The following is a 15,689-nucleotide window of genomic DNA, read 5'->3' as shown; positions in this document are numbered from 1 at the left end:
AGAGCCCCAACTCCGTTAAATTGAAGGCCACTACGGGTGCTTCCCCGCAGGCAGAACGGTCCTATGCAACCTCCGCGACGCCCACGCTCCTCCCGCGGCGCGATCCCCGGCGCCTCTACTAGCTCCAGGGGCCCCTCCCGTGTGCGCTGCGCCTGGCAACCGGCTTCCCGGGCGCCCGGAGACAGGCCCCGCCCCACCGCCTCTCCTCCAACTCCCGGCTTCCATGGCAACCGTGGCGCGCAGCCCAGGCGTCAACGCCCCCCCCCCCCCCGGGCTAAACCATTCGTTTCAGGGACCTTCACAGGGGGTGATGGAAACATGAGAATATGATAGAATGCCTGAATGCTACTCGGTTCCCATTTTTCTACCTGGTTTCAATGATATATTTTGTTTTTCTTCTTCACAGCTGCCCCTGCGAAAGTACCGTCCGTCTCGCCTGCTCAGTTCGAACGCCTCCCCCATCCCAGGCCCGAAAATGGGCCGGTTTGCTACGGAGGCTCACGCCCGCGCGGGTTGGCGCAGAGGAGGGGGTGCGCGACCGACGTAGCGCGTGGGGGGCGGGGCGGCGCGCGGGGGAGGGGAGGCGGGCAAGATGGCGCCCGGCGAGTGATTCACCCTAGATACGTCCAGCCGCCGCTGAGACACCGGGGCGGGGGGTTCTGCCCCCACTGCCGCCCTTCCTCCTCTCCCCCGCCCCTGGAGACCCCCTCCTACCTTTCCTCCCTCTACCTCGGGGTGGGGGTGGGGGAGCGGGCCTGGTTCCCGGAACACCATGTCGGACTCTGAGGAGGAGAGCCAGGACCGGCAACTGAAAATCGTCGTGCTGGGGGACGGCACCTCCGGGAAGGTCAGTCCTCCAGCGGGCCCGCCGTCCCAGGCCTGCAGGAACCCCGGCGCGGCCCCGGCAAACCCCAGCCTCCTCCCAGCCTCTCGCGGTCGTCTGGTTACCCCAAGGGCCGGGGCCCACCTGATCGTGGCCTGGGGCCGGACGCAAAGTGGGCGCTGGGTGAAAGCTGACGAGAGCTGTCCAGCTCTCCTTAAATAAAAAAAAAAGAAAAAAAAAAGAAAAAAAAGTCACTGCCCAACTCCCTGTCTGGATCGCGAACTCCTACTTCAAGAGTCGAGCCAGCATCGCCCTCCTGGGAAGCTTTCCAGCTTCTCGCCTCTGAGGACTGGCAAAAATCTGCCAAGGCATCTTACGTCTTTTTACTTTAGTCCAGGTCACACTTTGCCTTCCCCCACCCCCCCCAATCCCCGCACCCCCGGCCGCTTTACGGTTTCTCATACCTGCACTGCACTCCCAAGAACTTGGCTCTGGAATCAAATTCCCTGGGTGAGCACTGGGGCTCCATCACTTACTGATCGGGACATTGGAGGGCAAAATTGCTAACCTATTTGTGCTTCATCGGTAAGGTGGGTATTGATAGGGGTGCCCAAAAGGGTGAAATGTGCAAATACACATTAAATGTGAAAATCCACATAAAGCTTTCAGAAAATGGTGTGCACTCAATAAACGCTAGTTGCTGTTTTATAGCATCATACCTGTTCATCACTGCTCCAAGCACAGCACCTGTTAACACAAGCATTCATTGAACAAATATCTTTTGAGCTCCTAATTTGGGCTGATGCTGAGAGTAGAGCTGCTATAGTGACAGAGGCGATCCTTGCCTACAGTCTAGTCTTTGGTGACGGTTGATTGAATAACTGAGACTGCGTGAGAATACCCGACAGCCAGTCTCCTTACCTCTTAGGCTGGGGTTGTTAACTCTGGGTTGTGGAGCTCCTGAAATGGAATAATCATCTCTTGGTGCTTGCTCTTTGGGAGGGTCCATGGGATCTCAAAAGGGTCGGTGACCGTCCCCCAAATAAAGTGAGGAGCCTCTGCCCGGGTGTCTTCACACCTGTCGCTTCTGTCCAAGGCGCCAACACTGTTTCTGGGAATATTGCTAAAGTCTCTCTCCTTTCTTCTTCCCTCCCTTTTCCCAGCCAAAGTCTTCAGAAACGCAGGTTGTTTCTGTTACCAGTTTCTGGCTTCACGATTCCCTTTTACTGGTGTAGCTTGGACCCTGGTTTCTCTGGTGACGTCTGCTCTTTGCATCTTCCCTGGCAGTTGACCCTGCAGAGCTGCCCCAGTCTTTGGTTGTGGGATTTGAGTTCCTAGGGCACCTGGGATAGGGGTCATTCATATGCAAAATTTGGAGCATTCTGTTAATTTCTTCTTGCCTTCCCGGAAGATCTTTTGTAACTGATTTTTATCCTTGAAGAAAAACAATGCTCTGATTACCTTTAAAAGGTTTTGGGGAAGCAACTTTTTGAATATTTCAATTGTCTTAAATAAGTCAGCATTGTTTCTAACACTCTTATTCAATAAAAATTTTAAGGTTTATTTGTATAGTTTTCTAATTATTCAATTTTGAATACCTTCTAATTTTTCATTTCCTAAATCCTTTTATGGTCAACTCATAACTGAATTCATTTCCTGTTTAAAATTATAATGACAATCTATAGCACTAATACACTTGTTAAAAGAGACAAAAATTGTCTATTACCCTACGTTCTGTCATAATTCTTTAAACTTTTGTTCATTTCTTTTTCTCCCAGTATTTATCAGTTAGTTTCATACATGTGTTAGTTGAAGTTTGTTCATAATTTTATATCTGGGTTTTTTATTTAGCGTGTCATGTGTTTTCTTCTTGTTGCTAATTTAGCGTAAATAATTACAGTTTTTCATCTCTGTCTAAAATTCTGTTTAGTGTAGGACAAGGCATGATTTTTTTCCCTTCCGTATTGTTGAATTAGGACTGTCATTCTGCTTAAAAGGGTAAGAATGATAACTCTTTATGGTGCTCTGATTTAGTCTTTATCATCTTGACTAATCACTTTAAAAGTAAAGGCATTTTCTGCCAGAGATTTTCAGATACAAACACCAGAAACCTAACCTTTTTTCATTATTTGTGTATCAGGCTTTTTTCTTCTCCGTACCTTGTTCAGCTCTCAAGTTATTGGAAGCTACCAACATTCCCATTCTGTTTCCTTTACTATCCTTTTATGAATTCAGCTTCTCTGTCATTCTTATTTGTATCCTGATTGAACTCCTGGCTGTTTTTTCTAGCATTAGTTTTTCTTGTCAGTTTTAACTCATGGCATTTAAATACACATTGATGGAAGCAATCGAGTACTGAGATAATCACTAATAGTTCCTCCAAGAGAAATTTAGCTCCTCCTCCTGGTAACATGTGTTTCTATTTCTTTCTGTTTTGATTCATACTTTTGATTTTATTACATATATCTTAAGATTTTTTGGGGGCAAAATATTCTTTCTTGGTCTTTTTTTTTTTGATATTTGTAAATGTAGTATGGTAAAAATTGTTAGCAGAAGCTCACCAAACAAAACAATATAAAGAATCAGATAAAGATGTTTCACATATGGTAGGTGATTGTTCACTTCATAATTGTTTAAGAAGGATATTTATATAATGACTTGCGAGAAATTATTAAGTGTGAAAAAGGGCAAAAAGTCTAGAGAATTGAAGAGGAAGTGCCTGCCACTGATTCGGTTGATTCTCTGTTTAATTTTTATAGTATGTCCAAAGATGGTATAAGAACACATTTTAATATTCTGTGTTTCCACGGGCCTATACTTTTGACAGATTATACTTTATTCCAATAAAAAATCCTAGCTTTATATTTGCCTCAAAAGTGTGAAGGTAGGGCTTTCAGAATCTCAAAGTCCTGTTTCCGAGAAAAGAACCTTTGAATTTTTAAAAATCTTCATTAATATAAAAATACTGAACTTTGAGAACCTTACATGAAAGTGAAAAATTACCTTAAATGGCACTATGCTAATGTTACATGTGCCTTGAGTTTCTCTTTGTCTTATGAAACTATATCAACCATCTCTATATTAAACATTTTGAAATATCTGTAATAGTTAAATAGTGGCAATTATTTTTCTCTGTAACTCTGAACCTCTTAACAGAAGATTTTGTACTCTAACTTAAACAAGCTCAATGGCGTAAATAAAGCTAAATGAAAAACAAAAAGTTTTAAAAAGGAATGCTTACCTTTTTAATCACAGTCTTTCAGTTTTTATATTATTGTTATATGCTTCAGGAAGCCAAACAAATTTTCATTTGAGTGTAGTGAGTTTACTTCTCAGTTCTAGCAGAACATCTTTCTTAGGGTGCTCAATAAATATTTGACCCCATATCTTAGAAATTTATTATAAATGCTGAGTATTTAAATAATAAAAGAATTGATGTTAGGGTGTGCAGATTGTCATTTGAGTGAAAAATATGGTTCTTGTGTCAAAAGGAATTTTAGGTCTTTTTGTTTGAAGAAATTGAAATTTGGCCAAGTTTTCTTCTGCATTGCAGCACTTAATGTCATACTTAATTATACTAAGCTATCTTGGAAATTTTATGTTAGTTTTCATTATTTTGGGAGTTGATATCTAATTTTAACTTTTAAAATAAAAAAGGACAATTTTCACTTAACTTTGGTAATCTTTCTTAAAGAGCATAAAGCTTCGTGAAGCTGCCTTTCTTTTTGGTGAAGTTTACAAATAAATAGTGCATTTAAAATATTTAAGAAGATTTTAAGTTATCGAGTCATTTCAGTTGTTTCCAGAATGATTTTTATTCCGCTTTGATAGGAAATGGTATTCCAGAGTTTTGAATACAACTGTGAGTTGTTATTTAAAAAAAATGTAGAAATACATATCTGTTCTGGTTATAATGTTCTTGTGACTTTTAATCTTTATGTTTTTGGATGGAAAATACTTATTTTTGCCCGCTTAATATTAGTCTTAAAAATAATGACTTTTTAATTTTAAAGATAAATATTATCTCAGTCATTCTGTAGGATAATTTTCATTTGACATCTCTAATATAGAGAAAAATTAGACCTTTAAAGATACTTTTTTGTAAGGAAAGAAGAAAAATTATGTGAACAGGCATTCCCCTTTTTAATTAGTACTTCTTATTATTGGCTGGGAGCACAAATATTCAGAGTATTTAACCTCAGAAATGAAATTCGGAATTCTCTGAAATTTGCATTGAACTGGTATATATGGATATATAGGATTCAGATCTTTAGTCATGTTGTTTTAGTTTTCTTGTCAATAAATCTCAAATTCTAATTTCCAGCAAGGAGAAGGAGCTTGACTATCAGGGGATTTAAAGAGATCTAACCGATTAGTCTGTTGTCCCCACTGATAGCTGTTGGCAAGTGAAGTTTACCTGGTGGAGTGTTAAGTCCCTCCTCCCTTTGTAACTGATTAGAACTACTTAAAGTTGTTTGTTGGATTAATGGTAGTATAAATACTAAGATTACTTAATAAAGTTTAGTAATGATTTTGTGTTTACATTTCTAAACCAAAGACGTTAATTTTGATATTCTATGCATCAATTTTTTTAGACCTCCTTAGCTACGTGTTTTGCTCAAGAAACTTTTGGGAAACAGTACAAACAAACTATAGGACTGGATTTCTTTTTGAGAAGGATAACATTGCCAGGTAAGAGACTAAAAAATCTTAACATAGAAAGTTGTACATATCTTACAATAATAGCAGAAATATGTAAAATAAATTTGGGGGCTGTTTCTGCATGAAAATATATATAATTAGCAAATCTATCATAGGGAGATTAACTTTCATCAGGATCTCCCATGAAGACAATATTGTACATGGGTGTGAGAGAAAAGTTTACATATTCCCCCACTCTCCCGCTGTTTTTGACCACTCTACACATTTTTCGAGGATAAACAATAGTTGCTTATAAAATTCTAAAAGTTAAAAAAAAAATCAAATGCTATACAATTATAAACAGATATTGTATAAACTAAATGTGAAAAGACTGGAAAGGATTATTTTTTTAAAATATTATTTTGATTAGCCTCTGCTTCAGTTTTTTGTTTGAGAGAAAGTTGGAACAGAAGTATAATGTAGCTATGGAACTTCTGTGCTCTAATATGTGAATGCTGTTTTATGCAAGGCAGCATGAAATTGCTGGCATTTAATAGACCACTAAAATTTAGGGTCCCTAGGCACTCATAAAAATACAGTTTGAGCATTCAAGATGTTTCAGTTCACCATGCAAAGAAACTATTTAGATGCCAGTTGCAGCACATTTTGTGGGAAATACAGGGAAATAATAACAAAAAGAGAGTGGTTTCTGTTTTAAGTTAGTTTCTGAACAATTGGGGCTTTAAAATGCTCTGTCCATTCATTTGTGATGGTTAAATTATATGTTTAAAGTATTTTATTAAAAGCAGTTTATCTTGATTGACTTTCTAAACCAGTCCATCCTTCTCCTCTCTAAGGAAACACATTTGAATAAAAACGGTTGCAAGTGTAGTGTCAGATTCATATACTGGAGCGTGAGTGATATAGTGGGAAGGGGTTTAATAAATTCCAATATTATTGAAATGTGTTAACCTCTCAAGCACCCCATCTATCAGACAACTCTCCATAAAAGTTTTAGAGCAGCTAAAGAAAACTCATGATAATTGAAGGTATTTTGCATATCTCACTAGTAATATGCTCTATTATATTTTGCGAGTATCTGTCTTCAACTACCAATGAAAACTAAATTGAAAGATATAGCATGAGAAAAGAATTCCAACTTTCTGTTAGTAAGTTATTGTTCAGCAAGAGGCATAATGAGAAACATACACATATTTTGTTTCATTTGTATTTCCTTTTAATGTATTCAAAACTGAAAAATCTCATTTTATTTTTATTCTCATTTGTATGGAGAAGTCAATGCTACATTCAGAGTGTTTATAGCAGTCACTAGAATACATATACAAATCATATAATATACATGCTGAAAGCTTATTTTTTGCAACAGTTTTTTCAGAGATGCCAGTTGTACACAGAGAGAACCTCAATATATGTATTTAGTTATTGACTGTTGTTTTTAATCCTAATTACCAGAGCATTAGCTTTCTGTACCATTAATATTATTTAGTTTTTCTGACTTTTTTTTAGTTCAAAGGCTTAAATATAGCAACAAGCACCACTTAATCATTAAAAATATTTTAAGACTGGTTTTGGACGTTTTATATAGGTGATATATACATATGATGATTTCTCATCTGTTGCAGAATACTACTCATTTTAAAGTTTTGATTACTTTGTAAAAAATACTTGGTATTTTTGAAATCAAAATTTATAGTATAATATTTTAGAGTTAGAAAGTTCTTATATTAAAAATGACGTTAGGAAATTTATACTCTTAGTGAATATATATTTTAATGAATTCCTGAATAAGTTTTTATTTTGATGGGTAGAATTCCAGAAAAAAAAATTCTTTTTTCTTTTTTTTTTTTTTTTAAAGGCAATTGGTTTTATGTTTCTTAATGGACTCAAAATTGTGTTAGAAGTTTCAGTAGGAAAAAATTGTTTTAATGTAACTTGATTTTATGTAATTAATAAGTACATTAAGAAATGAGGTAAATAAATTACAAGGTTCACAGTATATCCTTTATATATTTTAACCTTAATTTTAATTCATTGTTAAGTGTCAAATGTAGGATGATTAATATTTGTATCATTTGCTAAAACATTACAGGCAGCATTATTGAGTTTATAGTAAAGAGCATACTAGGCGAATCTGTTAAGTATTCTAGTAAGTCTTCTGTCCGTTCAGATTGTTAGAGGTGAATACCTCCTATCCATCTATTGACATTCTCTTCATGCAAGTTTTCAAGGTCATTACTTTGTAAATATTCATCCATTTTAGTATATTTCATGTTCCGGTATGCTGTATAGTCTGGATGCAACCACTGTGCAGAGTTTACTGCTTAAAATAGTGTATCTGTTAGTCAGAGATTCTGCTGATAGAGCTTCTTAAGAGCCTTAGTCAAAATACTTTCAGGAAGCTTGTGGGTACAGTCCAGTAAACAGCGTTCTACTGTGAAAAGGATTTCTAAGTCTTTAGTACAAGAAGTGGGCAGACTTGTGTTTTTAGTTCCATCTTGACTATGCAGCACTTTAAGTAAGGTTAACCAAGGCACCAAGTGTACTTTTACAAGGTCACTGTTGAATCCTCTTGGTGGCTTTGATTCATACCAAAAGCAACTTACCTGTATTTTGTCACCTCATTTATTTTATTTTTTTCCCCTGGTTACATGTCATTTCTTACTGGGGAGCAGGAATTTTGTAGCATTTTGCATTTGAGATTGGATTGCTGACAATTTCTTTAATGTTCTTTATTAGTGGGAAATTTATATTAGATGGATTCTTGATTTTTAAAAAAAATTTACAGTATTAATAATTTGAATACTACTTTTATAGGTTATTAGATATGTCATTTTGAAAATATACATGCAGGCTTTATGTATTTATATTTAGGGAAACAAAAATGAATATTGATTGGAAATCACATAAGATTTTGTTTCCCAAATAGAGAACCCCTGTTAATTTTTATTTTTATGTGTTAATAAGCCTAAAATTCAAATGTGGAAGTTAAATATATGTTTCTAGATATATGAAATAACTATGAAGCTAGTTTCATTTGTGGAAGCTATAATGATAGCAAAAGTGGGTTTTTTTTGGCTAGCATTGTTGGTTAATGCATAACTCTTTTGATTTCTGAGGCACTAGAACATGTATATTGAAAAAACAAGCCAACAACAACAAACGGTGTTTATTTAGAAAGGTATGAATTTAAAAAGTACCTGCAACACATGAATATAAATATAAACTTCTCAGATGGGAGGCAACTGAATAAATGATTTAGTCTTGAATTGAGGTAGTGAGGATGTGGAAACATGAATATCATGTTCGTAAAGTTGTAGTTAAGATGTTCACAATAACTAATTCAGATTGGATCTGACTATCAGAATTTAAAGGGAGAAAAACTTTGTATTTCTTGATGTAAAACTAAGTGATAGGATTTATACTGGCCTTGAAGAAAATGGGATTAAATGCCTTTTATGAAGTATTGCCTACAATCTTACTGTAAGAAAGTTAATATTGTTAAGCACTGGTTTTTTTGAAGTAAACAAATGACTGTAAAGAGTGTGCAAGTAAAATGAATAGAATACTGCCTGTTTAGGGGCTTCTGAAGCGATTTAACACACTGCTCGTGACTGCTTTCTCACCTGCTTCGTTTGAGACAGCATCATAGGAGAATGAGTTCAGCTTCGAAGCTTGAAAAATTTAGATTTTTAAGTAAGTGGGTTTATCCCAGTTGTTGGATAAGTCTTACTTTTAGTTTGTGACGTTTTGGTTTTCGTCTTCACAGAGCTTTAAGACCATTTTCGTCATTACTCTGTGAACATTGAAAGTGTGTGTATGTGGGAATGATGACGGGTGATAAACTTCAGGAGCTCTCATTAATGCTAATGGAAGTTCCTCATGTAAATCCTTTGCACGTTGGCAGATGCAACAGACCTACCTCAAAATAATGGAAAGATTGTAATACAAACCCAACAAAACTTAGAGTTAAGGATAAAACTTGGCTGGTTAATTCAGTGTTATACTTGCTTTTCAGTTGAATGGTGTGACTAACATTCTCCGATTTTAGTGTTTGGCATTGACATAAAATTCATGTCTTTATAATCTTTTTATTGTTATTTTTGAAGCGAGAACATTTTTTTAGTGTCTTAAGTTTTTATTTCGAGTTTTTCTGATTTGCAAATCATTCAGAAAGGTACATTTTTTAGTGTGGGAGCTCATTTTGAAGATACTAATTGAGACTTTGTCTACTTTTGGAGACAACTGCATTATTAGAAGAAATACTTTGAAATAAACTAAAAAGTATGTTGGACATGGTCTTTAACTTCTGGGGTTATGCATTCATAAGAGAGAATAGCTTATCTCATAAATTTTTGTATCAACCAAATATTTTACAAAATAGACAAAAGAATTTTAAAGATTGCTTTTTAGTATTTTTAAATGTTTTTATAATGCTTGTATGGGGAAAATTTGTTCCACCATTTTATGAAGGCTTTGAAGCACATGTTATGATTTGTTTCAATGGAAATGCTTTGAACAGTAAATGCATGTAATATTTAGTGATATACTGGGTATGTATCCTACATCTGTTCTGAAGAGGGCTGTCATATGTGTTTATGTTTTATAGGTTAAATTAGAAAACCTGTAGATTACATATAATAGATGACATTTAAATTTTAAAAGTCCATTAATTTGAGTTGAAACTCTGGGTCCATTTTTTTAGTCTATTATTAATCTGTGAGTATTAGAACCTATAGAGTTTAGAGTTTACAGTAAAATTCATTATGTCCTATAGGGTAGTTAGTGTATAAAGTTCTATTTTTTTAAAGTATATATATATATATTTTTACCCTCTGTACAAGTATTCTATCGTCCTATTCTCTGTTTAAAAAAATGTGTTTTTTTTAAAGTTTTGAGCAGTTTATGAATGAAAGCTTTTTTTTTTTTTGTTTTGAAGATGATTATAAATATGGTTCTATAGAAAGGGTAAAAGTATAAACCTAAATTCCCCATTATGATTTCTTTTGACAACATTATTTCCCAGTTCCAAATATCTGACCGTATGAGCGTGCAGAATAAAAGGCAGATTAGGCTCACAGTTTATCATTGTGACTTCCTGTTCTCTGAAACTGTATTCAGTTGTTATTTTGTTACTTACCTTTTCTGCATTCTTGTTTTTATATTCAAGGGAACTTGAATGTTACTCTTCAAGTTTGGGATATAGGAGGACAGACAATAGGAGGCAAGATGTTGGATAAATATATCTATGGAGCACAGGTATGACATAAATTCTGTGATTATTCCAGTACTGAAAATACTCCTCTTACAAGCATATACAACTGGGTACACACACACACACACACACACACACACTCTCTCTCTCTCTCTCTCTCTCTCTTTTTCTCTCTCTTTCTCCCTTCCTCCCTCCCTTTATAACTTGATTTTTATCTGATACATAGAGAGACTGATTTTATCTTTGTGCTAATAAGCCTTTGGTTTCATCCTCCGCAAATTATGTTTGGAATGATTTGGGTCAGGGAGCTGGTGTGACTCGAATAGCTTTCCTATGCTTCCTTATATTGCTAGGTATTATTGTCAGCAGTTGAATAAATGCAGTGATAGGTGATATTTTATATTTATTAGCTGATTTGGTTATAGTGACTGCTTTCAGAATATGTAAACTGAATGAAAATATAGAAGGGGAAAATTTAATTTCATTTTAAGTTGTAAGGACAAAAAGCATATTTATATATTTTTGTGCTATGAATTAGTTTATTAAATATTTATAATTCTTCAGATTTAATACATATCGATATAGTGTATCAGTAAACTAAGTGAATAATTCTATGTATAAAGCTCATATTATTTAATATAATGATGTCTTTTCAGAAGAAAATCTATGTAGACAGAGAAAAACTGCTTGAATAATAATATGACAAAATTCTTTGGCCACATGAGCTTATAGAGACATAATTTATAAGCTGTTAAATTATTGTACAAATAGAAAATATGCATGATGGTGATATACTTCAAAAAGTTAATTATTGACATGCTATTTATTTTTGCTTTTTCTTTCCCCCTAGTGTGTGTCTTTCACACCATCATGAAGCATAAGAGGGGATAATAGTCATAATACTTCTTTAGGTCTTTATTGGAATTTAATGTTTTAAGTGGAAGAGTCTTACCTTGGTTCTGTGGAACTGTGTTGCTTTTAAGAAGTTAGTCTAGGAGACAAAGAATGTTAAGCATTGTTCTGTATGAAGTTCGGTGCTTGACATAAACCATTGCTTTAATTTTGGATGGAAAATAGATTCTGAATTATTTTCTAAAACATTCAGAGAAGGATAAATGAGGCTCGTATGGTTCTGAGTCACATGTGAAGGCCCTAGGGTTTCGTTTTTTTTGATTATTGATATATAGATCTGGCTCTTAAAGCTATTTCTATTTTTCTTCATTGTTCTTTGTCTCCTGGAAAATCTTTCTGCTCATTTAGCATTTTCACTTGTGATCATATGATTTTATATTTTATGCATGTTCATTTTTCTTTTAAAAGACACATCTCAGATTTTTGTGTCTGGCTTTTTTGTTATTTATTTTTTTCTGTTTTAAACTGATTATGTTCAAAGTAGATATTAAGATAAAAATTGCTGGACAGAGATTTGTCTGAAGCCACAGTTCTTTGTTTTGCTCACCTATTTGGTAAAATGGATTTTGAAAATAATAATCTTTTTCGTCTTTGTCCATTAAAGTCTGCCTTCAAGGGTACATATTGGATTTTTAAAAAAATGAACATTATATTAGTCAAGGTTCTCATAATATTTGACTCTGAGTGTCAAATAAAGTAACTTTTTATTGTTTATAGATTTATCTAGAATTAGTGGAGTACAGGAAGATTTTATGAATCTCAGGGCAAATAATAATATAAAATTCAATTAACAAATTTTTCTTCACTAAAAATTGGGGGTATATAATGCTCATGATTTGGATTCTTTTAATTTTGCCTTTATATCATTTAAAAATTTATTATTTGATTTATATAAATTTATTTATTACTACAAAATTATATATAAAATTAATGTTGATGTGAAATTGACATGATATAAAATTAACCATTGTAAAAGTATATAATCAGTGGCATTTGTGCATTCACAATGTTATGTGGCTGTTCTTTTGAATAATTTTTTTGCAGTGTGTTATGCTATTATGTAACTGCTTAAGACCAGCAGACATTATTGGTCAAATTTGTAGAAATTAAAAAAATTTTCATCTTTTTTGAGAGGACCTGGGTTTAGTAAAATGTCTGTTCTCTTCTAATGTCCCTCATATCTTATGAGAAGAGCATGTTATATTCCTCCTTATAACTTGTCAAATAAGATTTCTGTTCTGAAGGTATGTATGACATTTTTTTCTTTTGATGTGCCTTATATTGCTTATACTGTACAATTTCTGTGAATGTTATAAGATTATACCTTGTTTTATTGAACAATGATATTAAGTACAATATTTCTGTGAAGCGCCTGAACATCTTCATGAATTGTGCCAGGAAACTACAAATTCTGAGATGACAAAAATGAATTATCATAAATTAATGAAAATATAATACATTTTCTCTGCTTTCCAGAGATTCTAAATTAGCTTATGCAAAATACATAAAGTATATTTACCAATAGTTTCTTTTGTAAAATATATGTAAGTTTTTTTTCAAGGCCAGAGAAGCTCTGACTATATAGTTCACTATCATAAACTGGGGGAATGTTATTTTTCAAAAACATTGCTTTCAAAAACATTCCGATAGCATTTTAACATACTTGATAACTTTATATTATATAGGCATATAGTTTTTCTTCAAAGTGGATCTATACTGTTTCTAGAGTTCTTTTTTTTTTTTTTTAAAGATTTTATTTATTTATTCGACAGGATAGAGACAGCCAGCGAGAGAGGGAACACAAGCAGGGGGAGTGGGAGAGGAAGAAGCAGGCTCCTAGCGGAGGAGCCTGATGTGGGGCTCGAACCCATAACGCCGGGATCACGCCCTGAGCCGAAGGCAGACGCTTAACCGCTGTGCCACCCAGGCGCCCCTGTTTCTAGAGTTCTTATAGATGTTATATTGCTCGTCTTATGAATACTTTGCATTTTGTTATACATGTTACAGGATAGAAATTGTTCAGAAATGATGTTTCAACAGGCTGTTTTGAGGACATCAGTTTAATGTATTATTTAGGATTTTGGTTTAGGTTCTCTAACTTATGTATTATGTATAGAAAGAATTATCTTATACATATCTGGGCTATTAAGCTAGTGAATCTGTTTTTCTTAAAGCTTTTCTTAACGTTAAGAAGCTTATTGGTAGGCTGGGAATGAACTTAGATTAAAATAGAAATGATTGTTTTACCCTGTTCACATTTTCTCCCCGGTAGCATTAAACTTTAGCAATCATCTATTGAATAGCGTTGGTTGAAACAAAATTGGATTGACACCCAAGAAAGAATTAGTGAGGTATTTTGACAAGAACTAGTTCTAAGAATTGAAGTTTTTCCCAGTTAAATTCCCAGATTTTAAATTAACTTAAAATTTTCTAGGAGTCTTCAGAAAGATGTTATAGGCTATTTTTCATAGTGGTTACGAGCAAATACACAGTACATAGTGTTTAGTGCCCTGTAACCTGTGGCTAACAGAGGCTAATAACAAACCTCAGAGAAGGACTGGGTGTTTCATTTTTGTAGCTCTTTCCGTCCTGGAATCTAAGTGGTTTGCAAACACTGCCCTACTGAGCATAAACTCAATGAAGTGTAGTCATTTGTGAGGCAGAACATAACTACTATTGTGTGCCAGTGCCCCACACAGATGAGCCAGCCTGTTAACCACCAACAAAAGGATTTGGTTGCCTGTATGGCGGCTGGCGAGAGAGCGCATCGCAAAGCTGGGCTCTCTGAGACCCTCTGTTGTCTTTTACTGTACATTTTTTCCTTGGATATTTGCCAACTTATAACTGATTATACAGACCTCTCTTGCGTTAGTGTTTCTTCTTACAGGTTGTACTTATTCAGCAAAGTATATATTGTAAGGACTATGGTACAATCTATATGATTTAGCCCATTTCCACATATAATTAAAAGCTAAAGTAGATTATTTATTTACAAATCAGGGAGAAAAAAAAAATACCTGCATTACGGGAACTGGGAACCTTTCATTTTGCAGAAGGTTAAATTGTGTGTGTACTGTGCCTGTTAAATTTCAGAACTAAATCTGTTTAATAACTTACACTACTTGGGTATTGTCCTTTGAGACTTCGGTATTCCTTTGAAAATGCTATCTATCTATCTGGTTAATGGTTCATCATGTTCATTAGGTATGGTGATAAATGAAATAGATAAAAACAAAATACTGTATGAAGAAACTTTATGCAATATTTACTAAAAGTGTTGAGGTTTATGAAGAGAAGGGGTGATAGTGTCTTCTGGGAATTGCAGGGGGAAAAAGTGAAGTTAAGGCATAGAAAATATAGGGAATTTTGGTTGAAGAATTTGAAGATACAGAAGGATGTATTAAACTTGAAATCTGATTTCCAAAAGTCATAGCAAAAAGGTGTGGGATGAAGAGGAGTAGTTGGAGGGTAAATCGGGAAGAACAAGCACAGAGCAGTGTGGGGAAGAGACATAGGAGAAAGATGAATGGCAGGTAGGTAGGTGATAAAAGTGGATCAGGGACATGAGACATGGAGATGGGTTTCCATGGCCACAGGGTTGCCAAGAAAATTACTTCCAGCAGTTCCTGGTAGATTGCTTCAGTTGTTGCCAAGATGTGTTGCATTTCTGAGGAGTTATACTTTCTTGTGGCTGAGAAGATTCTGATAGTTTTCTGGAAGCAGTCAGAAGAGGTCCGGATTGATGGATGTGGTGAGAGATTCAGGGCTTTGAGGGTGCTTGTGTTATAGGCTCCTAAAGAGGTGAGTACTTCGAACTCTGACTTTGGTGTGCTGAAGCTGGTGGGTAGAGGCCTTGGCGGGGGTCAGTGGCTGCCTGTTCGAGCTTTGGTCATTTTTGTCTTTCAGAGAAGTGGTCCCTTTCATCTCTGTGATTAACTTTTTGGCCATAGAGTTGTTTATATCACTCCCTTATTATTCTTACAATATCTGTGGGATTAATAGTGATGGCCCCTCATTAATTTGAGTTTTCTCTTCCCTTCTCTCTCTTTTTTTGGTTAACCTGGCTAGAGATTTACCAGC

General features: G+C 35.2%; 1 protein-coding gene across 2 annotated transcripts in view; it reads left to right on the top strand.

Annotated features, from left to right (window-relative positions):
• Positions 1-553: 553 nt before the first annotated feature.
• Positions 554-15,689, top strand: part of RAB28 (RAB28, member RAS oncogene family) — a 93,098-nt gene continuing 77,962 nt past the window's right edge. The window contains exons 1-3 of one of the 2 annotated variants that reach the window (XM_026514415.4): positions 554-847; positions 5,419-5,515; positions 10,653-10,741. In XM_026514415.4, the coding sequence (XP_026370200.1) occupies positions 773-847; positions 5,419-5,515; positions 10,653-10,741 (261 nt within the window). In that variant the 5' untranslated portion in view covers positions 554-772. The remainder of the gene's footprint in view (positions 848-5,418; positions 5,516-10,652; positions 10,742-15,689) is intronic. The other variant, XM_026514416.3, reaches the window with a different exon arrangement.

The sequence above is a fragment of the Ursus arctos genome, unplaced genomic scaffold (genome assembly GCF_023065955.2).
Source record: "Ursus arctos isolate Adak ecotype North America unplaced genomic scaffold, UrsArc2.0 scaffold_9, whole genome shotgun sequence".
Classification (NCBI taxonomy): Eukaryota; Metazoa; Chordata; class Mammalia; order Carnivora; family Ursidae; genus Ursus; species Ursus arctos.
The sequence above is the reverse complement of the archived record's forward strand: the minus strand, read 5'-3'. Positions and strand labels throughout refer to the sequence as shown.